Below are 25,931 nucleotides of genomic sequence, written 5' to 3'. Positions count from 1 at the left end.
CTGAGCCAAGAGCAGACATGTAACCTGACAAAGTACAAAAAATCAAGATCAGCCAGATGATGGTCGGTTGTTGTGTAGCACACCTTTAATCCCAGCACTTGGGAGGCAGAGGCAGGTCGATCTCTTGAGTTTAAGACCAGCCTGGTCTACAGAGTGAGTTCCAGGACAGCCAGGGATACATAGGGAAACCATGTCTCAAAAAACCGAATAAAATAAAATAAAGGACTCAGAAATAAGCCCATATAGGTATAGCATTCCAATCTTGAGAACTCTGTCAGAAACATGTACTGGAGGGGCTGGAGAGAGCGCGGTGGCTCAGAGTGCTTGTTGCACTTGCCAACAGCCATAAGAATAGCAAAATTACAGTTAAGAAGTAGTAATGAAATAATTTTGTGGTTGGGGATAGCACAACACGAGGAACTGTCTTAAAGGGCTGTGACATTAGAAAGGTTGAGCACCACTGTGCTAGAGGAAAGAAGCAGAGCTAAAATTCCTCAAGATACAGGTATGGCGAGGGTTTCCTGAACAGTACTCTAGTAGCAAGGAAATAGCCTGCAAAAATCAAAACGAAGACGCTTTGGGCAACAAAGAAAACAGTCACCAGAGGGAAAAGATAGCAGGAAAGTGCCTTTCAGGTTATGTAGCAGATGGCTGATACTCAGTAGATGTAAAGAACTGCAGAAATTCAACACCTACACATCCAATCAATAAATAATCTAAATTGTCAGGTCTCAAAAAAGGATATGCAAATAGTAAATAAAATGTTAATAGTGTTCTACAGCCTCACCCACCAGGAAAATACACATTAAAACTTCTTTGGAACTGCATTCCAGTTCCGAATGATTATCTTTAGGAAAATAAATGACAGGGCCAAGAGACAATTCAGTGTATCAAAGCCCTTGCTGCCTGCCAAGCCCGATGATCCGAGTGTGATTCTCAGGACCCATGGTAGAGGACACAACTGACTCCGGAAAATAAATATCAAAAGATATAAATAAATCTTTTTTAAAATCCTTCCAGGTGCTAGTGAGGACATGGAGAAAGGAATTCTGTTTTCTTTTTTGTGTTAATTTTTTAGACAGAGTCTCACTATGTAGACCAGTTGGCTGTGAACTCACAGAGGCTTGCCTTTGCCTCCCAAATTCTGTGTTTATTGTTACTTTTGAGAATGTAAACTTGTGTAGCCACTATGAAACAGCAATATGGAGATTTCTCAAAAACAATAGTTGGTGCCATTCTTGGTGGTATACAGGTGGGAATTTCTATGTTAGGAGCCACAGAGGTATTTGTGTGTTTGTGGTTGCATCATTCATGAAAGTTAGAAGATGGATTTCCATCAGCAGATGACCCTGCTGTGTTATCAGGCACAGTTCTGTCCCTTAGCAGGATGTACTGTTTGAATGCTGGTGATGTGCAGCTGCGGCTCTCTCTCCTTTGTGGGCAAAAGTTTTAGTAAAAATGTCTGTTTGAACTATGTAGAGGGTTGAGCTTGCTGGCTAATAGAGAGGAAAGTTTTACTCATCACTGGGTAGGGAACCCTTAGAACAAGTCGCTGTGGAGAGCAGATGCGTTTTTCCAAGCACACACAGCACTTAGCTTGGGGTTTGTGTTCATTGGGGAAAGTTTCTACCCCATAGGGAATTGTTCTTTCCTACTCTGTTTAGTGTCTCAAGTGGTAGAGGTTCATTAAAATATGAATGAGGTCTACTTCAAGATGCACGGTAGTGGGCATTCCACTGAGCAAGTGCACACATCTGTCACAAGAATTCGCTGTTATTAGGGTCTGTGAGGCCATAGGAGACCCACATAAGGCAGTGTTACCATCTCCTTTGATTAATCTGACCTAAGCAAGGTGATGAGTCCTTTCATAACAATTCTAGTTTTTTCACTACAAAAAAAAATTGTAGTAACCCACATAGACCAATAGATTTCCTAAATGGGCTTCTCCTGACCAATTATTTGTAGTAAATTTTAAAACAAGGACTATTAAATATGGTTTGCCCTAATTAAAACTGTCATAAAACTGAACGAAGCATTGCATGTGTATTTAAAAACTGCTTAGCATTGGTTAGGAATGTTTTTATGTGGAAAAATTATCACACTAATGTCTCATTTTCCTGGCATTGTTAGTGACTTGAGTAAAGCAAGTGACTGGATGTTTGCAGTAGGGCGATTCTGACTCCCTCACAGTAGTTGACAGGCAGTCAGCTGTGACTGGGAGCCATATCCTGGCCATGTTTAGGTTGAAGTGTGTGGAATGCTTTGTTTCTTTGATGCTGAGAACCTTATCTAGGGCCTCGCTTCCAGTTCCCTGCTTTTTCCTGCTGTCTGCTTACCCTCTGAACTGAACTTCCCTTAATTCAACTTAATTCCGATAATTCTTAAAGAACCTTTTTTTTTTTGTTTTGTTTTGTATAAAGTACAGGTAAATGCATGATTATAAATTTTGAATTGATGTTTGGGTCTAACCAGTGAAGTAAATTTGATTTAAAGTCAGGTAATTCTTTAAGAAGGTTTAAGTAATAAAATGTTAGCTGAGAATGGTGGTTCTTGCCTGTAATCTTACCACTTGAGAGGCTAGACAGAAGAGTGCTGCCAGTTAGACGACAGCCTGGGCTACAGAGAAAGACCATCATTGTCTTTTGGAGCACAGGGCCCCCAATGAAGAAGCTAGAGAAAGAACCCAAGGAGCTGAAGGGGTCTGCAACCCTGTAGGTGGAACAACAATATGAACTAACCAGTACTCCCAGAGCTCATGTCTCTAACTGCATATGTACCAGAAATGTAAATGAAGAAAATACCTAATAAAAAAATTAGAAAAAGAAAAAAGAATGAATAGAAGATGGTTTCTATTATGCTTATCCTCTGAATCTAACCATCTGCAGGTTTTCTTGTGCCTGTGTCATCTTTCTGTCTTTAAAAGTAGAGCTAGGACTCTGAGAAAAGAGGTTAGTATCTGAGATCAGAATTTATTGGAATTAGATCCTGTCTGTTAAAGTGAAACCCAGTAGCACTGAGGTTGATCCATTTTCTTCCCCAGTATTTTAGTGAGGCCAGTTTGTTGTTGTTGTTGGTTGGTTGGGTTTGGGTTTTTTGTTTGTTTGTTTTGTCTTTTTGAGCCAGGGTTTCTCTGTGTAGACCAGGTGGCCTTGAACTCAGAGACCTACCTGCCTCTGCCTCCCAAGTGCTCGGATTTAAAGTGTATGTGTCAACTGCCTGGCCTTGAGGCCAAGTTTTAATATATGTGTTTGTTGGTTTGTTTGTTTTGGTTTGTTTTTTTGGTTTTTCGAGACAGGGTTTCTCTATATAGCCCTGGCTGTCCTGGAACTCACTCTGTAGACCAGGCTGGCCTGGAACTCAGAAATCCGCCTGCCTCTGCCTCTGCCTCCCAAGTGCTGGGATTAAAGGCGTGCACCACCACTGCCCGGCCTTGAGGCCAAGTTTTAAAAGACTGTTGGATGAATCCCAGGTAGAAGCTAATTGGTGCCACCTGGAGGCCACTGAGAAGCATAACTGCTTCCACCCACCCACCTATTACCTACCTTCCTACCTACCGCTCCCGAGTGTGTGTGAGTGTGTGTGTGTGTGTGTGTGTGTGTGTGTGTGTGTGTGTGTGTGTGTATGAGTGTCCATAGAATCCATAAGACAATGTCAGATCCCTGGCAGTTATGAGCCACCATGTTAATGCTGGAACTCAAACTGTGGTCCTCTGGAAGAGCAGCTACTCAGCCATCTCTGCCACCCAAGTCTATTACTGTTAGGTAGTAAAGGCATTTTGAAGGAAGGAACCAGGGCAAATCATCATGGGTAATTCAGAGGTGGCAAAGAGAGCCTTTTGAATGAAAGAATAACTCTGTGGACTGTCATGGGTTTCCCCCATCCAAGACACTGCTTCAGAAGCCCCAGCTGTTCTTCCCTTATGTCTGCAGTTGTCCCCTGTTGCCTTCTGAGGATGTATTAGCCACAGGGGCTGGTTGCTGTCATGTCATTGTGTGTTCTGTTGTTTCTTTTTAAGGAGATCTTTTTGCTTCTACATTCCTCATTAAGAACGGGGCCCTTGTCAATGCTGCCACAGCAGGAGCCCAGGAGACCCCATTACACCTTGTAGCATTGTACAGTCCAAAGAAATACTCAGCAGATGTGATGTCTGAGATGGCGCAGATTGCGGAGGCCCTCCTGCAGGCTGGTGCCAATCCCAACATGCAGGATAGCAAGGGCAGGTGAGTGCACTAACTCCAGAGAGAATTTTTGTGGTGGCACTATAATAAACATACACAGTATTTGACATTATTAAGTTTGATGTTTATTGAAGTTGCAAACATTTATTTGTCAATCAAAGTAGTGTCATGACTAAGACTAGAAGCACTTGGAGAAAACATTACAGCCTAGCTAAAGTAAATCTGAGTTTCTAAGAAATTTATATCATATTGAAAGCAACCAGAGTGGTCATGTAGTCTGTGCTCTCATGGACTTTTTTGTTGTTGTTGTTGTTAGCATTTTTAGGATCACTTGGATAGTTTGAAGAGAAACTACTACCTCAAGTCAACCGATTTTATCTCTCTGAGGTCAAATGGTTAGAAAAAAAAAATCTTATTTTAATTCTCAATTCTGCCTTATAAAAACCTTTACTTTTAACAACTTATCTCCAGACTTTGACTGGACAGCCCTTCTTGTATTTGGTAATGTTTCTGAGTTTTGTTTTGTGTTTTACATTTTTACAAGTTTTTATTTATTATTTTTTGTGTATGGGTGTTTTGCTTGCATGTATATCAATATATCACATGCATACATTGCCTGTGGAGACTTGAAGAGTGTTAGGATTCCCTGGAACTGGAGTTACAGGTGGCTGTGAGCCATTGTCTGGGTGCTAAGAATCAAAGCCAGGTCCCCTGGAAGAGCAAGTACTGCTCTTCCCACTGACCCATCTGCAGCCCACTTTCTGTTGCGTTTGCATCTTCTCAGAAGGAATTGGTTTAGGACTGCTTGTGGTTTAGAATTGTGGGAGGAATTGCCTATCTTTGAGGCAGAAGTGTGGGAGGCTCTGAAGTGCAGTTCAGCTCCTTGCTTCACCAACTTCAGGCAGGCCATAGACATCACTCACCACCAGAGCAGTTTATCATTTTGAAAATCCACCCAGGAAGTAAGGTTTCTGTGAGGTAGGAGTCGGAAGAGGATCTGTGCAGTGTGTAATGTGTGGAAATAAGATGGTCCAGGATCTTTGTGTCACAATCATTTTCCCAAATCGGTCCTCATGTTCATTCTTTGGGGTTTTTTTGTGTGTGTTTGTTTGTTTTCCCCCCATTTAACGGTAGTAAGCCTGGGCAGTCTGTCTGTCTGCAGTAGAGGCCAGGCTCAGGGCCTTGTGTTCTAGTGTCAGCCTTCCCTCAGGCACTTGAGTACTAAACAGGAGATGAAGAATTGACCCAGTTATTTGTTGATGCTGCTATGTGCCCCAGTGTTGATAGAACATTACAGCGAAGAGCAAAGTGTCTTTTCAAATTGGCAGAGGACAGATGAGATAAAAATGTGGCAGAAGCTACTGTTTACCACAGGAGGGGGTTAGACTTGGGGTACAGAGCGTGGGCCATAGAAGCAAAGTTGCTTTCATATTTTGATTCTTGGTCATAGTTTTGGAAAGCAGAGTGATGGAATTGACTGTTGATTCTAATCCCTGCCTGCTGTGAGTGTCTGCCTCTCCTGAACGGACTCCTCTTTGACTTCATTTCCTGTGTTTTGCCCTCAGGACTCCTTTACACTTGTCCATCATGGCCAGGAACGAGTGTGTGTTCAGTCAGCTGCTGCAGTGTAAACAGTACGTAGGGCGGCCTGGAGAAATGCAAAGCGGTTGTGAGGGTGGGATTGTGAGTGAAAAATCTTTCCTTACTAAAATTTTTAGAAACTATTGTTCATTTGTTTGTTTGATACGAGGTCTTATTAAAGTAGTTCAGGCAGGCCTGAAATTCAGAGTTCCCCAAATGATAGGATTACTGCCTGTCCTGCCTAGCCTGAAATATTCTCTTAAAATGCCTTTTATAGTTACAGACCTTAAATAAAATAAAATTTGTCCTTTAGAACATATAGGGAGAGAGTGGAGCTGCTGGCAACAAAGGGAGGCCGGAAATCGTACCTGTCATTCACATTGCTTCTTTATTTCAGATTAGATTTAGAGCTGAAAGATCACGAAGGCAGCACTGCACTCTGGCTTGCCGTCCAGTACATCACTGTGTCTTCAGACCAGTCTGTAAACCCCTTTGAAGACCTCCCTGTGGTAAATGGGACATCATTTGATGAGAATAGCTTTGCAGCCAGACTCATTCAACGTGGCAGCAACACTGATGCTCCTGATGTGATGACAGGTAGAACACTGAGGCCTCGGGAGTGGGGCTGGAGTCTGAGGACTCTGGGAAACAGTAGACCATCTGGTTTCCTGTTAGTGGCAGGAGTTGTGAAGTCAGTGCTGGTCTCAGACTCACTAGCTGGTAGCCCAGACTAGCCTTGAGCTTTTGATTCTCCTGCCTCAGCTTCAATGTTGGGATTACAACAGAACAGCTTGTAAATGTTTTAATAACAATGCACAAATGGAAAGGCTGACTATTATGAGAACTGTTTTTGTTGTTGTTGTTTTCTATTTAATTTTAAGCTTGGTAAAAGCCTGGTTGTGATTTTTTTTTTTTTAAATCTTGTGCTCCAAATAATTTAAGCAGACATTAGTTTAAGTCTTAAAAGCTGTAACATACCTGGTAAATGAAAGTAGTGGTTCTTAGACTCTTAGACCTCCATGCAGGTTCTTTTCCCCTCCGAGAACTCGCGTTTCAGACAGTTTGTGTTTGGATAGTTAGACCTTTAGTATGTACTAGAGTTGGAAAATAATAATCAGATTTTTTTCTTTTATTTTTGGTTTTGAGACAGTCTTTTTAGGTACATGTAGCTCAGGCTGGACCTGAACTAGAGGTTCTGAAGCCTCAGCTTCCCACGTACTGAGATTACAGACACAGTCTGCCATACCCATTTTACAAAACCAAGAAACGTTTGTTTTTAATTTGATTTTTAAATTATTTTACGTGTATGAGTGTTTACCTGCATGTTTCTTTGCCACATGCTTGCCTGGTGCCCTTGGAGGTCAGAGGAAGTCGTTTGATCTGAAATTGGGTTTTAAGTGGTTGTGAGCTTCTGTGTGGGTGCTAACTCTGTGAGAACCCAGTACGCCTGACTGCTCAACATCTCTTCAGCTCCAAAACTGAGAAACTAAAGGGCTGTATTAATCAGCTTATAGTATAGAGCATATACTTAGTATGAAAATAACGTTAAACACAAGTTAATTAGAAGAGCAGGCATTTTCTTCTCTGCATCTGTGTTCAGTCTTTTCAGATGTGTTCTGAAAAGTGTATGAAGTGTATGAAGAATTCACAGCCTTAGGGACATGAAAAGGGAGAGGAGGCACATTTTGCATATTATACTAAAGTCACAACCAGTTGGTGCTTTGAATGGATTGTTCCTGTATGCATAGTTCTAAAACATTCTGCCTTCATCATTGGAGAATATTGGTTCACTGTGTTGTAGACGTACCATGTGTCATGTTTCAAAGTTGACTTCTGTATCTCTGTTCATCTCATCAGAAGTCTTTCACTGTACCCAAAATACCAAACTTGGTGTTGCAGAGTTTTCCAAGATTTAAAATTTCATATTAAAGCTTACTTTTAATCATTAAGTTAGAAAATATTATTTTTAATTGTTTTTCTTAAAGAGACAGACTCCCTTCTTTCATTTTCAAGAGAATGTCTACCAAACATTCAATTTTAAATAACAGTAGTGTAGTGGGAGTCATTCTGAGTAGAAACCCTGTTCCTTGGCACGTCATACCTTAATGCAAGTGTGTTTCCTCTAGACAGTGTGCTTTACAGTGTAGCAGCAGCTTTGTCCGTGTTTCTCATGTAGCACCCGGCTCTTACAAACATGCATTGTTGAGAGTCACTACAATTAGGAGTTTTGACAAAGTTATCAAGTGCCATGATAAGTGAAACTGGTTTGTTTTTCTTAATCCAGTTCACTTTTTTTTTTTAATATGAGAAGCATAGATTTTCTTGGAAGTGAAAATGAAAATGAAGGCACACAGTGTATTCTCAGGAGTGTCCCAGCATGTTTGCACTGCTGTCATCTGTGAGGCACTTGACCTCTACCTGCCACTGATTTTGTAACATAAGTGCCAGTATCAGCATGGTGTAGAGAAAAGTAAGGATTCTGTGAAAATGGTTCTGATCTCACAGATGCCCTGCAAGACTCCCAGGAACCTCCAGGAATCCATAGACCACACTGCTGTTTCCATATTTTTCCTTGATCTTGCTAAAGAAAACATGGTGGTGTTTTCTTTTTTAGTTTTTTGTTTGTTTCTTCCTTTGTGTGTATGTTTTGTGGGTTTTTTGTGTTTTCGTTTTTGTTTTGTGGTTTGTTTTTTGTTTTTAAAGACAGGATCTCTACATGTAGCCCTGGCTAACACATGCTACTATCTTTCCCAGATCAGCATGGAGGTATTCTAAGGACAGGTTTCCATATATAAGTATTGAATACTCATGCATTAGTTGGCAGCCGTGGAGATGACTCAGTGGGTAAATGTACTTGTCACCAAGCCTGATGATCTAAGTTTGATCATCAGAACCTCCATGGTGGGGGAAAGAATGGACTCCTACAACTTGTCCTCTGACCTCCAGACAGAGCTCATGTACTGTCTTACCCCACACATACCTGTAACACTCACATAGAAATGAATGGATGTCATGCATGGTGGGAGCCATTAACAAAGACAATTGATTCCTACCTCCACTCTGTCCAAAAAAGATAATTAGTAAGTAATACTTTTGTTAAAGTTGTCATAACTTTAAAGAGGCTGGGGGTATAACACAGCACGTGCTTGTGTCCTTGAGTTTAGATTTGATACACAGTTAATAGTGGTAGGGAGGAGGAGGAGGAAGGGAGAAGAGGGAGGGAGGTGATATAAGGTCAAATGAAATCACTGCACTGGCTCCATATGATTTGTCCATCCTTGTCATCCTACCACATGCTAGGATCACTACAAGTTCAAGGCCAGTCTGATTTACACAGTTCTAGTCAGCTAGGACAATATAGCAACTTGTTTTTCTGAGGTGGAGGGGTGAGGAATTCCTATAGTGGATTACAAAATCAGAAGGCAGTAAGTTCTGCCCAGAGTGCTAAGAGTTTTAGACTAAGCACCCGGAAATGCCATTGTGTCTAGATAGTAAGCTAGAAATTTTATATATACATACACACACACACACACACACACACATATATATATATATATATATTTTTTTTTTGAGACAGGGTTTCTCTGTATAGCTCTGGCTGTCCTGGAACTCACTCTGTAGACCAGGCTGGCCTCCAACTCAGAAATCCGCCTGCCTGTGCCTCCCAGTGCTGGGATTAAAGGCATGCACCACCACGCCCGGCGAAATTATACTTTTTAGCCACATTTTTATTGATTTCTAACTTATAGTATGTAATAATGTGGCATTTGTCTTACTTAATTATAGTATGTAATAGTGCGGCATTTGTCTTACGTAATTATAGCATGTAATAGTGTGGCATTTGAACTTGAATTTTGAATTTTGTTGCATTACTGTTTTCTCTGTGTGAGTTTCCACAAGGCTTACACAGAGAAAAGCCTTGTGGCTTGCACACAGGGACAGTTTGCACAAGCTGGCAAAAACTTACTGAGCTTCATTGCCAGCCTTAGAACATGTTCTTCTAAAATGTGATACATTGCTTACAATAATAAGCATTTATTCACTGGGATTCTCTTTATGCATTAAATCACAGTTATCCATTGCACTGTTCAAGTCTTCGTCTTTCTCTGATCAACTTTGGAATGTTTGTTCTGCCATCTCCTTTCTCTCTTCCTCTCTTCCCTTCCTTCCTTAGTGCTAGTAAGTGTGCTGTCCTAGTCAGGGGTTTCTATTCCTGCACAGACATCATGACCAAGAAGCAAGTTGGGGAAGGAAGGGTTTATTCAGCTTACAGTTCCACATTGCTGTTCATCACCAAGGGAAGTAAGGACTGGGACTCACATAGGGCAGGAACTTGGAGGCAGGAACGGATACAGAGGCCATGGAGGGTGCTGCTTACAGGCTTGTTTCACACTGGCTTGCTCAGCTTCCTTTCTTATAGAACCCAAGACTAACGGCCCAGGGATAGCTCCATCCACAACGGGCCCTCCCACCCTTGATCACTAATTGAGAAAATGCATTACTGCTGGATCTCATGGAAGCATTTCCTTAAGGGAGGCTCTTTTCTCTGTGATAACTCCAGCTTGTGTCAAGTTGACACAAAACCAGCCAGTATATGTGCCATCGGAGAGCTGTACCTGGGACTCTTCCAACCCCATCTATTAGACTCTGCGAGTCTTATTAAATTTTTCTTACTATTGAGATGATATTTTCTGTTATAAAATTGAGTTTTAATCTAGATTTTATTTTGTTTTTTAGTCATATGCTCTCAAATTTGATGTATAGCTGAAGATGATCTTAATTATTACCATCATTTTTAGATTTATTTTATTAGTATGAGTGTTTGGCTCACGTTTATGTATGTGTGTGCATCATATGTGCCTAGTGTCCAAGGAGGCCAGAAGTAATAATAATAGTACTGAGTTGTCATATACCACCATTTCTAGATTAGTATGTAGTTGTGATGACATTTCCAGGTAGACTAGAACTCTTAGCTCTTTGAACAGAATTTACTGCCTTCAGTTCTAGTTACCTACTGTAAGATTTTCTTACCCTTTTTTTTTCTTTTTCTTTCTTTTTTTTTGTTTTTTTGTTTTTTTGAGACAAGGTCTTGCTGTATTGCCTAGCTGATGTGGAGTCACCACATGGAGCCAGAAGAACTGAACCCTGGTCCTCTGCAGGGTATCCAGTACTCTGAACTGCTAAGCCATTTCTCCAGCCCCTCCTAACAGTGGAGATGCTGGGCATGTATCATGCCCAGCAGAAGTAGAGATTAGAATGAGTATAAACTATAGATGAAGTGACTATCTGTGAAGGGAGAAAAAAATGATATAAAAACAAGTAGTACTTTGTCCATTTTCTTTTTAAAATTGAGGGTACATACATGTATACATGCATAAGACTGAGCATGTGAAAGTCAGATGATAACTTTTGGTATTTGGTTCTCAAGGCAGGATCTCTTCTGCATAGGTTAGCCAGCCCTAGAGTTTCCCTTGTGGCTCCTCCTTCTGTCTCACTATAGAAATGCTGGAACTGTAGACGCATCCACTGCTGTTTACCTTGTGCTGGGGAAGCCTGAGCCTGGGGAAGCACACTTTGGTTCCAGCACTCAGGAGGTAAAGGCACTTGGAACTCTGTGAGTTCAAGGTCAATCTGCTCTACATAGCAAATTCTAGGATCCAGGCCTACAATAATGAAGCCCTGTCTTAGAAAAAGAAACATAAAATAAAGCACAGCTCTGAAAATGAAGTGTAGGCTGTTAGTTACACAGAAAGCCTTCTCCTTACTCAGCCTTCTCCTTACTCAGCCTTCTCTGTGGCACTGTTTTGTCCCATTTTTTTCCTTTTCTTTTTTTCAGTCTTCATATTTATTTTATTTAGATTTTCAAGCACTACAGCTTGAAATGAAATCGTTTTTTTCAAAGATTTTTTGTCTTAATTATGAGTATCCCTATGTGTCTGTATATGGATATGTGTGCTTGCTGAGGCCAGAAGAGGGAATTGGAGCCTGTGCAGCTGGAGTTACAGGCATTTGTTACCATCAGACTAAACTCTTAGCCCTGTAAGAGCAGTATGTGCTCTTAACCACTGAGCCATCTCTCCAGGGCCCACATGAGATTTCATGTTGTATTTGGAAATAGTTATATCAATGGGCCTGGAACCAAAAACCATTTGGAGAAGATTTTATTTTCTTAAATGTCTTATTCAGAAAATAGTTACAGTATGAAGGAAAAATATCCTGAGCTAACAGCAAGCTTATACTATGGCTGTGAGGATAGGACTGAAGTTTCTGATAGGCTTTTTCTAGTATAGCTGCAGTTCATGATGCCTGGGCATTGCTACCTGCATCCCATCTTCCCCAGAGCAGTCAGAAGCATCCCTAGACTTTGTTTTGTTGTTTTTTAACTTAAATTTTATTTTTTATGTTATGGATGTTTTGCCTACATGTATGTCAGTGCACCATGTGCATGTCTGATGCCCATACAGACCAGAAGGGAACATTAGGTCCCCTGGAACTGAGCTGTAAGCAGCTGTGGGTTGCCATGTGGGTGCTGTGAATTGAACCTGGGTCCTCTTGAAGGACCCAGTGCTGGAAGAGCAGTAGCCAGTGCTCTTAACCACTGAGACCCTAGATGTTTTTGATTGTCACAAGTTCAGAGATCCTTTGGCATCTTGTGGGTAGGATCCAGGGTATTGCCAAGTGTGCAACTTACAGAGCAGGCCCGTATGGCAAAGGAAATGATATAGAAAATGTCAGCAGTACTGCTGTGGGAGATGGCAGGGAAACTTTGCCCCACCCAAGCCCTACAAGGAGATAGAACTTACTGCCAGAAAGGATGATGAAACAGTCCCTACTGTCTGTGTGGACTGCCATTAGTGAGGAGGACAGGGTGTTGTACCAGGTGGAACTTGAGCTCATTTTCATGCAAATAGAAGAATGAACCAGGCTTCTTTTTCTCTTGTAGGAAATTGTTTACTACAAAGGGCAGCTGGGGCTGGAAATGAGGCTGCTGCTCTCTTCCTGGCAACTAGTGGTGCCCACGCCAACCACAGGAACAAATGGGTAAGTTGTAACAGGCACCTGGGGAATGACTGTGGTTTGTGGAAGAAATGGCTATCAGGTATGCAGGAAAAATGGAATAGTCTTTTTTTTTTTCTTTTTCACTTTTGTAAAAATTCATATAACCAATATAAAAGAGACTCATATATTCTCAAAACTGGTTGATTCAGTCAGCAACTATTGTCTGTATTTTTGTTGTATAGCCATGTCCTGAACTAGATCCTGTAGACTGTAATATAAGAGAAATAGAGCCAAGCAGTGATGGCGCATGCCTTTAACCCCAGCACTTGGGAGGCAGAGGCAGGCGGATTTCTGAGTTCGAGGCCAGCCTGGTCTACAAAGTGAGTTCCAGGACAGCCAGGGCTACACAGAGAAACCCTGTCTCAAAAAAAGGGAAAAAAAAAAAAACCAATAGAAGAGAAATTAGCAAACAAGAATATAATAAGTGTTACAATAGCTTCTTGATTACTTTGGGTTTGAGACAGTTATATAACCCAGGCTGGTCTTGACCTACTCTGTAGAACCTGGCCTCACACTTGTGATCGCCTGTCTCAGACTTGCCAGTGCTAGGATCACAGCCGTGCTGTCTCGCTCCTGATTCTTCAGGTCTCCTGTGGGGCTGCTTCTTCCATCTGTCCCTAAGCAACAATGCCGACCAGATCATGGCCTCCCCTCACCTGCAGTTTTACTTTTAGGTTTCAGATGCCTATGGTCAGTCACAGTCTGAATATAGTAAATGGAAATTTTTGAAAATAATACATAAATTTTAGGTTGTCTACTAGGGTACCATCATAAAATGTCATATGATCTTAGTTTGTGAATCATCCCTTTGTCCAGTGTATTCATGGTGCCTGTGCTGCCTGCCTGCCAGTCTCTTAGCCACTCTCTCTTATAAGATGGTATGGCTCAGTGTCAAAGCTTATCTTCATTGTCATAATGCCTGTATCCTTTCAGTTACCTTCACTCATCATAGATAGCACACATCATAGATAGGTCACATTCACACAACTTTATGAGAGTATATTATTATAATTGTTTTATTATTGCTAGTTCCCTTTCTGTGCCTAAATGATAAGCTAAATGTTACCGTAAGTACTTCGTTAGGAAAATATAGACATAGGGTTTGGTTATTCCCAGGCTTTCAGGCATCTCTGGGAATGTCCAAGATTCTATTTCCTGCAGTAAGGGCAGGCATTGATAAAATTGGCAGTAGGTCTTGGGGTCAGACAATCCTGAGTTCACCAGCTTTCCCACTTCCTGCGTGCAGTCTTCGACAATGTATTTTGACTTTCTGAGCTTCAGTTTCAACCGCTAGAAAAGAAGTTAGTCTTGATGTTATAGGGAATGGGTGAGGTGAAAAGAAACAGGGCTGAAGAGTCTGCGACTCACTGGGTAAGGTTCTCTTGCAGAGGACTTGATGCTGACTTCCAGCACCCATGTGGGATAGGCTCAACCACCTGTGACCCCGTGACCCCGGCTCTGGGGGCATTCAACACCTGGCTTCTGTGGCACCTGTACTCAACTGCATACACACCCACACAAGTATGCACAATTAAATATAAAATCTTTTTTAAAATTAAGCAAGTTATTTAAATGTGTATTAACATACTATTTGGAACACTAGATACTAAATGCTAGGTTTTTGTGGAGTTCTCCCTAGTGGAAACTTTTTTTTCCCTTTGGATTTTTTACTTTCAGAAAGAGAAGTTGTACTTATTTTTCAGGTCATTTCTTATTTCTCGTGCTTGTTGCTTTAAGAATATCAACTTCCTGGCAGTGCTGGCTCACACGTTTAAGCCCGGCACTTGAGAGACAGAGATAGGCAAATCTCAGTGAATTGGAGGACAGCCTGCTCCACAGAGTGAGTTCCAGGACAGCCAAGGCTATACCAAGAATCCCTGTCTTGAAAAAACAAGCAAAAACAGAGAGAAAGAGGAAGGAAAGAAAGAAAGAGTTAGCCCTGCTTACCTCAGACTATAATGCTGTTGTTTTCTAGTGTTGACTGTGGTGATGCCTGGTGAATTTTGACTACTGTTGTTTTATAGAGAAATACATTCTTTGCATAAGTAGGAAAAGAATGTGAGAACAAAGTAAAGGGATAACCAAGGTGATCATGGAGAGAAAAAACAGAGATGATGGAAAGTCACCTAAGAAGGTTAAAAGTAAACGGTTAATGGTACTGAGGGGGCAGAGTCAGGGTCATGAGGTCAGCTGTGATTGGCAGTGGCGCCTGAGTTTTGCTTACTTCCACTGTCTGTAACTGTGACAGGAACTCCTAATTCCCTTCTAAGGTGATTTGGGTTTTTGTTTCATTCAGGGAGAAACTCCTTTGCATACAGCTTGTCGGCATGGCCTGGCCAACCTCACAGCAGAGCTCCTGCAGCAAGGTGCCAATCCAAACTTACAGACAGAGGAGGCTCTGCCGGTGCCTAAAGAGTCTCCCGTCCTAATGAGTTCTGCAGATGGCATCTACCTACAAACACCACTGCACATGGCAATTGCCTATAACCATCCAGATGTGGTTTCTGTCATCTTAGAGCAGAAAGGTAGGTGGTTGGGTCTGGTGCCCACTATTGTGAGCTGTGGAAGTGGGTGTGTGGGCAGTTGACTTGAGGCTGTTGATTCTGTTTGTGAGTCGTGTACAGCTAGTTTTGTAGCTGTTACTTACATTGTAGTCTCTGGAGTACAGTCTATTCTTGTGTGTCAAATGCCTAAGTTTAAAAAAAATTAATTTATCTTAAATATTTTACTTCAAAGTAACATCTCTGGATCTCTACTCCCCACAAGAAATATCTGTTGGCTCCCTCTAAAAAAGCAATCATATTCTGGCCAGTCAATCAGTTTATAACTGAGTCTTAGCTTCTAGAATGCCTTAAATGTGACCCAAGGAGTCTGGTGAGGTGGCTCATGGCTATAACCCCCAGTACTCAGGGGATCAAAGACAGGAAGATCTTCAGAAATTGGTGGCCAACCAGGGCTACCAGTGAGACCATTTTCCTCCGTAGTTCTACCTCGATTAAGAAAAAAAATAATAGTGACTCTGTCAGCCACAGAATGGTGAAATCAAGTTTCTTTTCTTTTAAAAATATTTAGCCAATGCTCTTCATGCCACCAACAACCTACAGATTATACCAGACTTCAGCCTCAAGGATTCCAGAGACCAAACTGTTCTTGGCCTGGCATTGTGGACTGGTAAGCTATGCCATATGTCGTTGACTCTCAGGCGATAAGTAGGTGGATAGACTAGAGGGGGAAGGAGGAAGTGGTGGGGCTAATCATTTTGATGTAAAAGAAATTTTTGCCTGTTATGTTCACTGGAAAAGCGCTGTCTTGGAGAAGCGTTGAGGGTATGTCTGTCGTCAGGGGAACAGGAAAAGATGGTAACGCATGAGCTGGGGCTTCTTTGTTTCCCAGGCATGCACACAATCGCTGCCCAGCTGCTGGGCTCCGGAGCCTCTATCAATGACACCATGTCAGATGGACAGACATTGCTGCACATGGCCATACAGCGGCAGGACAGCAAGAGTGCTCTCTTCCTACTGGAGCACCAAGCTGATATAAATGTCAGGTAGGACAGTGGCGTGTTCTCTCATAACTCCAGGTCATGTGTAATGGGGATGCTTCAGAGTCAGAGCCTAGATCTTAGAGGGGAAATAATTTTTTTTTAATCTGGTTACATAAAAAAGGAAAAACAGTGGCACCCAGGCTGTCCAAGTGAAGTCAGGACTGGATGGCACTCCTATAATTTCATCTTCTTAGGAGACTAAGGCAGAAGGAGATTGCAAGGTAGAAAAAGTGTTTCAAAATGAAAAATTTAAGAAGGGCTAAGAACGGAGCATGGTAGTACACACACCTTTAATCCCAGCACTCTGGAGGAAGAGGCAAACAAGTCTCGGGAGTGCAAGGCCAGCCTGGTCTACGGTGAGACCCTGTCCCTAAAAGCAAACAATAAAGAGGCTAGGAACACAGCACTTAAGTAGAGAGCTCTGACCCCTGTATTCAGTCCCAGGACTTCAAAGCAGATGGCATACAGAAACAAGATGACAGGGTAGCTCAGTTATAGGGCATTTGTCAGACACCTTTAATGCTCCAGGTTCAGTCCCTACTTCATGTCCTGTAACAAAAAGTACAGACACGGGTTATAGGTATGATCTGTGGACATGTACAGCCATAGCCAAACTGTACTCTGTCCTCGGTAACTGTCAGGGCCAATGCACAAAATCACACAAATCTTGTTATAAAGGATGGTCCAAAAATCAACCTTTAATAAATGTCAGTTGCAACAAAGAACACCCCAATAACTAAACAACTAAACTACAAGCAGGCTTAAAGGAAAAAGAAGGCTTTAAGTTTTAAATTTAAATATTTACGTAGCACACGTGCGATGTATCCACATGTTCTTCAGTGTGTTGTAGAGGTCAGAGGGCTTGTGGGGGAGTCCATTATCTCTCCACATGTGTTCTAATGATCAAACTCAGGTGTCAGGCTAGGATAACAGATCCGCTGAGCCATCTTTCCAGCCTCAGACTTTTATCTTTGTGTATTCACAGGATCCTTTCTGAATTTCCAGTGTTAAATGACAGAGTGTTGAACTCTGAGATGCCACAGCCTTACCTGAATTACAGAGTGGGGGGAATGAAGTGTGGGGGTTTTATTTGTTTGTTTGGTTGGTTTTTGTTTTGTTTGTTTTGTTTTTGAGACATTCTTGTGTATACCAGATTCCCAACTCTCTGAGAAGGATAACTTTAAATTTCTGATCTTCCTCCCCACTTCTCTCAAGTGTTAAGATTGCACCCATTGTATGCTGGGGATCAAGCCAGGGCTTCATGTATGCTAGACAAACACACTACAGCCAAGCGGTATCTCTAGCTCTGTTTGTTTGCTTTCTATAATACAATAGAGAGAAATGGTTTTATTTTCCTAAAACAGCTCAGTAAAAACAAATACAGCCAGCAGGTTTGATTTTCTTGAGAACATTCTAGAGACTAACTGAAGTAGGTGTAATGGACCCAGAGGCATGTAGGCTTGGCAGACCTGTAAGGTGCTGGTGCTGCTTTCTTTGGCTGCCATTAGAAGCACTGGTTTTGATTGTGGTGATTATGTCTTCCTTTGTAGGACTCAGGACGGGGAGACTGCCCTCCAGCTGGCCATCAAACATCAGCTCCCACTAGTGGTTGATGCCATATGTACTCGAGGAGCTGACATGTCTGTGCCAGATGAAAAAGGGAACCCACCACTGTGGCTTGCCTTGGCAAGTAATCTGGAGGACATTGCTTCCACTCTGGTGAGTCATGCAAAACAGAGCCTCTGCTTACAGGTGAGGGTATGTTGTGTCAAATGTGGATTGGTTGGCTGTGTAGCATTACAGAAGCAAAAGGTCAGCCAAGCAACAAATCCAAGTCAAGGACAAGCAGTGGAAAATCATGTTATGAAGGAAGTCCAATATAATAGCGCTTGAGATGGATGAAGGCACTTGTTGCAAAGGATCCATAGTTGACTTCCAGCACACACATGGGGGTTTGCAATCATAACTCCAATGTAGGGAATCTGATGCTCTCTTCTGACTTAAGCAGGCTCCAGGCATGCATATGGGTGTGCAAACATGCATGCAGGAATAATGTGCATATGCATAAAAATAAAATAAGTCTAAAGAAGTTAGAGGTTCAGTGAGGCACGGATTGTAGTCACCTTAATTCCAGTACTGGGCAGGTAAGGCTGTGGCATCTCAGAGTTCAAAATCAGCCTAGTCTACAAAGCAAGTTTCAGACTAGCCAGGGCTATATAATGAGGCTCTGTATAAGGTGAGAGGGAAGGCAGTGTGAGATTCACGTCAATGCAGCCAGCACTTTGTGTGAGCTGTCTTTAAGAGACTACAGAAAGGAGTGCTAGAGGAGAAGGATCGCCTCAGGCATCTCCTTCCTGGTGGGGGCTGGATTTGAAGCTGTTATTATCACCATATTAATAAATCCCCAAATTTTGGGTTTGTGTTGTTGACAAAACAGATCTAAAGGAGAGGTAAACCTGGGATTTCTCATTTATCACTCTGAGGGCCTGCAGTATGACACTGAGCCATTTAGCCTGACGTGTTTATTAAAACTGTTTTGAGGGATTGCCTATTAATTACAGGTGTGCTTTGCTGAGGGACTTTGGAGTACACATAGTCACAGGAACTGTCCTGAGTAGAACCCACCTGAAGAGGCACTAATGTCTATTTCTGAAAAACATACCCCTAGGACCTAGTGTAAGAATTTACAAAGAACAGATTATATTTATTTTAATTTTTATGTGGCTGGTATTTTGCCTGCATGTACATCTGTGCACTATGTGCATTCCTGGTGCTCATGGAGGCCAAAATGGGGGCATCAGATCCTCTGGAATTAGAACTAACAAATTTGTGAACTACAGTGTGGGATGGAGAATCAAACCTGGGTCATCTAGAAGAGCAGCCAGTGCTCCTAAGCATTAAATCATCTCTTCAGCTCTCAAAGAGCAGATGTTAATCAAGGTTTATAATACTAATGAGAGTTTATAATAATGATATCAGTTACTTGTTAACCATGCCCTAGCTGAAAAGTAATTGCTCAAAGTTGAAAATAAACATTTTCCCTTTTGCTCGACAATGCTTGTGAGAAAACTGTGTTTCTCTGCAGGTCAGACATGGTTGCGATGCTACGTGCTGGGGCCCAGGACCCAGCGGGTGTCTTCAGACACTTCTGCATAGAGCCATTGATGAGAACAGCGAATCTACTGCCTGCTTTCTTATTCGCAGGTCTGAAAAGCCACAGTATCTCTCTTTACTCAGCTTACTGCAAACTACCTCTTTTTTATGTTAGGTTACCTCAGTCTTGACATGCCTGTAGCTGGCTTTGACTTTAATAATTAAGATTATCATAGGATCACTGTTCTGTCATGTCAACTCATCTGAGAACCAAGCTAGCTAAGGAGCCAAAAATTTCACATGCCCAGATCAAAACAATCTGCTTTGGAGATTGCTTTGACCTTCAGAACAGTTCCCACTGTGCCATCAGAAAGTTAGGGTAAAGGAGACCAAATGGGCTTATGTGAGCACCACCATGATATGGGAATCATAAGAGGTTCATAACCCTCTTAGAGAGTGGGAAATGGAGAGGCAAGGTAACCTGGGAAACTTAATGAATAGTGGTTCTCAAAGGTTAAGGGAGTCTGCAGCTGTTCTGATTCCAGGTCGCCCTAAGACCATATGATAAGAGAGGCTACGGCAGTAGCACCCTGTCCACTAGGGCTTGATGCAGAGGACCAGGCTAGCAGGGTGTGACAATGAAGGCTTTGTTGTTAGTGGTGAAGCTGTTGTTCTCTAGCACTTTCTGCTGGGCAGGGTGGAGGGTGACCTTCTGTTTCCCTACTTCAGTGGCTGTGACGTGAATAGTCCCAGACAACCAGGTACTAATGGAGAAGGAGAAGAGGAAGCAAGGGATGGACAGACTCCCCTGCATTTGGCAGCCTCATGGGGACTAGAAGAGACGGTACAGTGTCTTTTGGAGTTTGGTGCCAACGTCAATGCACAGGTATATAGTTTTACTTTTCTGGGGAGATAAACTTCGGGAAATTGTCTCTTGTGGTAAGGGACCTTATATATTTCCCAGTTCTAGACTTCTGTTTTACCACAAACTATGTTTTAGTGTGACAGATGGTAGTGACTTTGAGTCATATAGCCTGTCTGGTAATTGAGTTGACTTCAGGTTAATTCTCTGTGCCTTGTTCTTCAGCATAAAGGTTGTTTTGTCTGTTGTACCTTGTTTCTTAGACCCCTTATAGATTTCCACAAAGAATTGGCTTAGTTTCACAGCACTGTAAAAAGGACAGTCCTTAATATTCTTCAGCATTCAGACCTGTGGAGTAAGGAAATAAATGAAAGTGTGTGTGCATATGCATGTACTTGTGTGTGTGTGTGTGTGTGTGTGTGTGTGTGTGTATGTGTGTGAGAGAGAGAGAGAGAGTGTGTGTGTGTGTTTGTTTATATAAGCGCACATGTTCTTGGGTGTTTTTATTTAGGCACTGTCCACATAATATATCTTAAAGATTTATCTACTTTTTATTTTATGTGTGCCTAGTGTAAGAAGAGACCAGAAAAGGCCCTATACTCTTGGAACTGGAATTGCCGTTGTAAAGCTCCATGTGGGTGCTGGAGACTGAACTGGGTCTTCTGAAAGAGCAGCCAATGTTCTTAAGTGCTGAGCTATCTCCCCAGTCCCAGCATCCACCTTATTTTTAAGACAGGGTCCCCAGCTGGCCTGAGATTTGGACAGCCAGGCTGCCTGGCCAGGAAACCCCATAATCCAACTGTCTTTCCCTCCCAACACTAGAGTTAGAATCCCATGCTTTCTACATGGGCCCTGAGGGTCAAACCCCAGCTGTAAGTTTGTGAAGTAAATATTTTACTGCCTGAGCCAGCTCCAGAAACCTATAGAGATGTACACTGAGTTGTGTAGATGAGAGCTGAGGATGGCTGTAGTTCTTCTGAAACAATGTGTTTGTTGCCACTGGGGGACTGTGGTCATGAAACAGTGTGGTGGGGAGAAGCTGCCATTCATTCTTATGCCTCTTTAAAAACTGATTTCAAACACAGGGTTTCATAACTGTAATTTATTTTAAAAGTTCCCTCCCTTTCATATTGTCCCTGAGCTTTATCTTTCAACTAGACATGGGAGTTTGTGCCTCCTCTTCCTAGGATGCAGAAGGAAGAACGCCTGTCCATGTGGCCATCAGCAACCAGCATAGCGTCATCATTCAGCTGTTGATCTCTCACCCCAACATTGAGTTGAGCGTCCGGGACAGACAAGGGCTGACTCCTTTTGCCTGTGCCATGACTTACAAGAACAATAAGGCAGCTGAGGCCATTTTAAAACGAGAGTCTGGGGCTGCTGAGCAGGTCAGTGTCCAGCCCCCACCATTCACCCCAGCAGAACTTATCGTATTGCCACTAACTTAACAGCTCCCTTCTACACAAAGATACTTGTTTTGAAATTAAACTCCCCTTTTCAGAACATTTAACTGTTACAGTGTCCTGTGTCTGCCAGTTGGGACATGAATTTGTTCATCTGTATTTCAGCCACTTGGTGACAAATGGATGTGTTGGGGAAGGGAGCTCAAATGAGGGCTTGGCATTAGAATTCTGTAGGTGTATAGCTGGGCTCACTCTCTGCATTTGCTGGATGCTTTAATACGGAATGTTTGCAAAATATTAAAACTGAATTTGGGGTATTCGTGATATTGGGATTTCTGGGTGTTTTGAGGTGTTTTTACTTAGCACATTAATTTTCCTTGTTCTTTGCCATTTCTTTATCATCTGCTAAGTCCTGGTTGCAACTTGTTTATCTACAATAGTGTGTGGGAAATGAGGGTGGTGACTGATGTGTGATGAAAGCTGAAATAAGTTTATCAGGTCAGTCCCACAGAAGCCTGATTCCAGCTTGCTTAAAGGATGTTGCCAAGATTTACAAATAGCCATTTATGGATAAAATGAGATGTGGGGCCTGCATACAATGTAGTGCTGGCATAAAGATGACTGCTTGCTAGCACAGGCTTTGGTACCTCACCTTTTCTTTCCTTTCCCTTTCCTTTCCTTTCCTTTCCTTTCCTTTCCTTTCCTTTTCTTTCTTTTCTTTTCTTTTCCTTCTCATATTTCACCTTTCCTTTCCTTTCCTTTCCTTTCCTTTCCTTTCCTTTCCTTTCCTTTCCTTTCCTTTCCTTTCCTTTCCTCTTTCCTTTCCTTTCCTTTCCTTTCCTTTCCTTTCCTTTCCTTTCCTTTCCTTTCCTTTTTTCTTTCCTTTCCTTTCCTTTCCTTTCCTTTCCTTTCCTTTCCTTTCCTTTCCTTTTTTCTTTCCTTTCCTTTTTCCTTTCCTTTTTCCTTTCCTTTTTCCTTTCCTTTTTCCTTTCCTTTTTCCTTTCCTTTTTCCTTTCCTTTTTCCTTTCCTTTCCTTTCTCATAGTTGCCCTTACCATTAAGTTTGCCCACACTCAGCTTAGTGTAAGACGGTCATGAATGGGGACGGACCACCTCACATTTCTCCATCTGGTATGACACTGGCACTACTGATCTGAGTGCTCTGCAGATTTTACTTACCCAGCACACGTGGAGGGGTGGTGATGGTGGTACAGAGTGTGAAGTATGTTCTCCTCTCTTGAGCATTGGTCTAGTGATGTAGTATTCATTCCTATAACTATAACACATGCTCGGGCTTGACTTGAGGAATCTTCTGGAGACTTCATGCTTGTCTGGCACTGCTGACTGCCTCTCATTGCTCATTGTGTGTTACTGTGAAGCTTAAGAAAATCTCTAAAGCCTGTTGGCTGCTCAGGGATCGAGATGGGTATTTCGTCTAGTCAAAGCACAAGCCTTTCAGCTTACTTGTCCTATTTGCTTCTTCCTGAGCAGCCTGCCACTCATGTGCCTTCCTCTGTCTCTCATTTAGTCCCTTCTTGGCTTTCCATGGCCGGTTCCTATTGTAGGAGGGTCCAGGGCAGCAGCTCCCGTCTAACCACATTCATGAGTGCATGTGGTTGTGTTGGAGCTCTGGAACTGAGCAAGGATGCTTCATGACCTTCCCAGCAGTCAGTTCAGCTGTGGGCATGCGGGAGGATCATGTTCTTTAGGGGAACTGGCTAATAGTAGGATTCTTTCTTGTTTGTTGCTGTAGGTAGATAATAAAGGTCGGAATTTTCTTCATGTGGCAGTTCAGAACTCTGACATTGAAAGTGTCTTGTTCCTGATCAGTGTCCAGGCCAATGTGAACTCCAGAGTCCAGGATGCTTCCAAGTTGACCCCTCTGCACCTTGCTGTTCAGGCAGGCTCAGAGATCATTGTCCGAAATCTGGTAAGCCTCAAGGAATCACAGGAAGCCAGGTGTGTTTGAGGGTGTATGCAGAAGTTGTTCTTCAAGCTGTTGTGAACAAAAGGCATGAATCTGAGAACCAAAGCAGTCCACCCAGGAAGACAGATGTGTCAAGTCCCTAGTGTTCTGGTGGACATGCTGGGGTAAGATAGAGTCAGGCCTTGAGAGCCAAGGAGGATTTAATAGACAGCAGAAAGACTGGAGGTCAGCTGTGTTGTCTGCCTGCTACCAGGAATTCAGCTGAGGCTTTCTCTCCTTCCTCCTTCTCCTCTCTCCCTTTCCATCTTTTTTCCCCCACCTAGCTGACCTGGAACTCAATGTAGATTAAGCTCGCTCAGAATAACATACATCCACTGTGTCTGCCTTCCCCTTCCCAAGTTCCACCATGCCTAGATTAGCTGAGACTTTTAAATGAACTATCTCTTGATTCTCCAGAAAGACAGTTTTGTGTTTATAATACAGAGTAAGTTAAAGAGAATTCCCCTAGGGTCTTAGATAGTAATTCATGTAATTAGATTTGAGCTTAAGTCAAAAGCCTGGCTTTCCAGCACAATATAATGTTAGGAAGGGAACAAGCCCAGTTAAGAAAGGGTGTGGTGATTGGGCATGGTGTATGTCAGTATTTTAGATACGGGGAGTTTATTTGAAATTTGAGGATTACAAGCAGTATGGACATTCTTGCATAGTACAGTGAATATCATTGTATTACTTCGCAATTATAATATACTAAAGTCTTAGAATTCCTGTGCCCTAAGGAATAGCCATTGAACATAACGGTAGATAATTTGCCTTTGGCACAGGTTTTGCTGTGTTTGCCTCAGTAGGAAGATGTGCAAGATCCTCATGCACTCCCTCTCTGCCAGGAGGGTAGGTTGTTGGTCTCTGCAGATAAGAGACTGTCTATAGACTTGGTCTGCTCATGGGGCCTTAAATTATGGGAGAGGCTGATTGAGTGATCAACTTGAACAGCTTCTTGCAGGAGCCAAGGTGAACGAGTTAACCAAGCATCGTCAGACCGCTCTCCATCTCGCTGCACAGCAGGACCTGCCCACCATCTGCTCAGTCCTCCTAGAGAATGGAGTGGACTTCGCTGCTGTGGATGAGAATGGAAATAATGGTAACTCCTAGGCAACCTCTTTTTTTTTTTTTTTTGGTTTTTCGAGACAGGGTTTCTCTGTGTATGTAAGTACACTGTAGCTGTCTTCATACACCCCAGAAGAGGGCATCAGATATCATTACAGATGGTTGTGAGCCACCATGTGGTTGCTGGGAATTGAACTCAGGACCTTTGGAAAAGCAGTCAGTGCTCTTAACCAGTGAGCCATCGCTCCAGCCCCCTAGGCAATCTCTTATGTGTAGTGTAGTGTGCTCTACCCCACCCTCAGGAAGGTAGGCTTCCCTGGGAGTGGAGCTCTAGAGAGGCAGCACACAGCACACCCGTCTCGCCACTGAGCAGCTTCCCAATCTGATTGCAGCCATGGTAGTCTAAAGTGGTTGGGTTTTTAGTTACATTTTCAAAAAATTTGTATTTTAAAATTAAATTAGGTGAAGGGGAATGTCACCTCAGTCCTGGTGTCCTCAGAGGCTGAGGCATTAGATTCCCCCAGAATTGGAGTGAGTTGACTAACTTTGGTGCTAGGAATTGGACTAAGGTCCTCTGCAAGAGCAATATATTCTTAGCTTCTGAACCATCTCTATAGCCCAGTGACTCATTTCCTTTTTTTATGTGCATTTCCAGAGGACAATTTATAGGAGTTAGTTCTATTATACATGTGGGTTCTGAGGATTAAATTTAGGTCTTCAGGCTTGGTGGCAAGAGCCTTTACCCACTGGTCCATGTGGCCTCTGTGTGTGTGTGTGTGTGTGTGTGTGTGTGTCCCCATCTGTCCATCTGTTTGTCTGTCTCTCTGTCTCAGTTACTCTTTTACTTCTCTGACAATGCACTATGACCATCATGGCAGGTAGCACAGCAGCAGGTAGGGAAGCATGGTGCTGGAGCAGTAGCTGAAACCCTATGTCTGAGCCATAAGCATGGGATGTGGGGAACAGCATAAGAGGGAGCAAGAGCAAACGCTGATTGGTAATGGAGGACAGAGATATATGCCCTCCAGCAAGGCCACATCTCCTAATCCTTCCCCAAAAGTTGCACCAACTGGAGATCAAACTTTCAAATATTTGATCCTATGGGGGTCATTCTCATTGAGACCACCACAGTGAGAGACAAAGAAAACACAGAGACAGAAATAGCTTTCTGTGAAGCCATT

The 25,931-nt window shown here is 42.5% G+C and overlaps 1 protein-coding gene across 1 annotated transcript in view; it reads left to right on the top strand.

Annotated features, from left to right (window-relative positions):
• Ankfy1 (ankyrin repeat and FYVE domain containing 1) overlaps positions 1-25,931 on the top strand; it is a 77,080-nt gene that overhangs the window by 41,667 nt on the left and 9,482 nt on the right. Inside the window, exons 8-20 of the mRNA XM_021175577.2 lie at positions 4,016-4,220; positions 5,744-5,812; positions 6,157-6,356; positions 12,703-12,800; positions 15,115-15,343; positions 15,891-15,989; positions 16,212-16,365; positions 17,913-18,081; positions 19,448-19,566; positions 20,185-20,341; positions 21,505-21,705; positions 23,473-23,649; positions 24,637-24,784. Of these exons, the coding sequence (XP_021031236.1) occupies positions 4,016-4,220; positions 5,744-5,812; positions 6,157-6,356; positions 12,703-12,800; positions 15,115-15,343; positions 15,891-15,989; positions 16,212-16,365; positions 17,913-18,081; positions 19,448-19,566; positions 20,185-20,341; positions 21,505-21,705; positions 23,473-23,649; positions 24,637-24,784 (2,025 nt within the window). The remainder of the gene's footprint in view (positions 1-4,015; positions 4,221-5,743; positions 5,813-6,156; positions 6,357-12,702; positions 12,801-15,114; positions 15,344-15,890; positions 15,990-16,211; positions 16,366-17,912; positions 18,082-19,447; positions 19,567-20,184; positions 20,342-21,504; positions 21,706-23,472; positions 23,650-24,636; positions 24,785-25,931) is intronic.

This window comes from Mus caroli, unplaced genomic scaffold (assembly GCF_978045245.1).
Source record: "Mus caroli unplaced genomic scaffold, Mus_caroli_1 scaffold_13, whole genome shotgun sequence".
Taxonomy (NCBI): Eukaryota; Metazoa; Chordata; class Mammalia; order Rodentia; family Muridae; genus Mus; species Mus caroli.
This window is presented reverse-complemented; position numbering and strand designations above follow the sequence as displayed.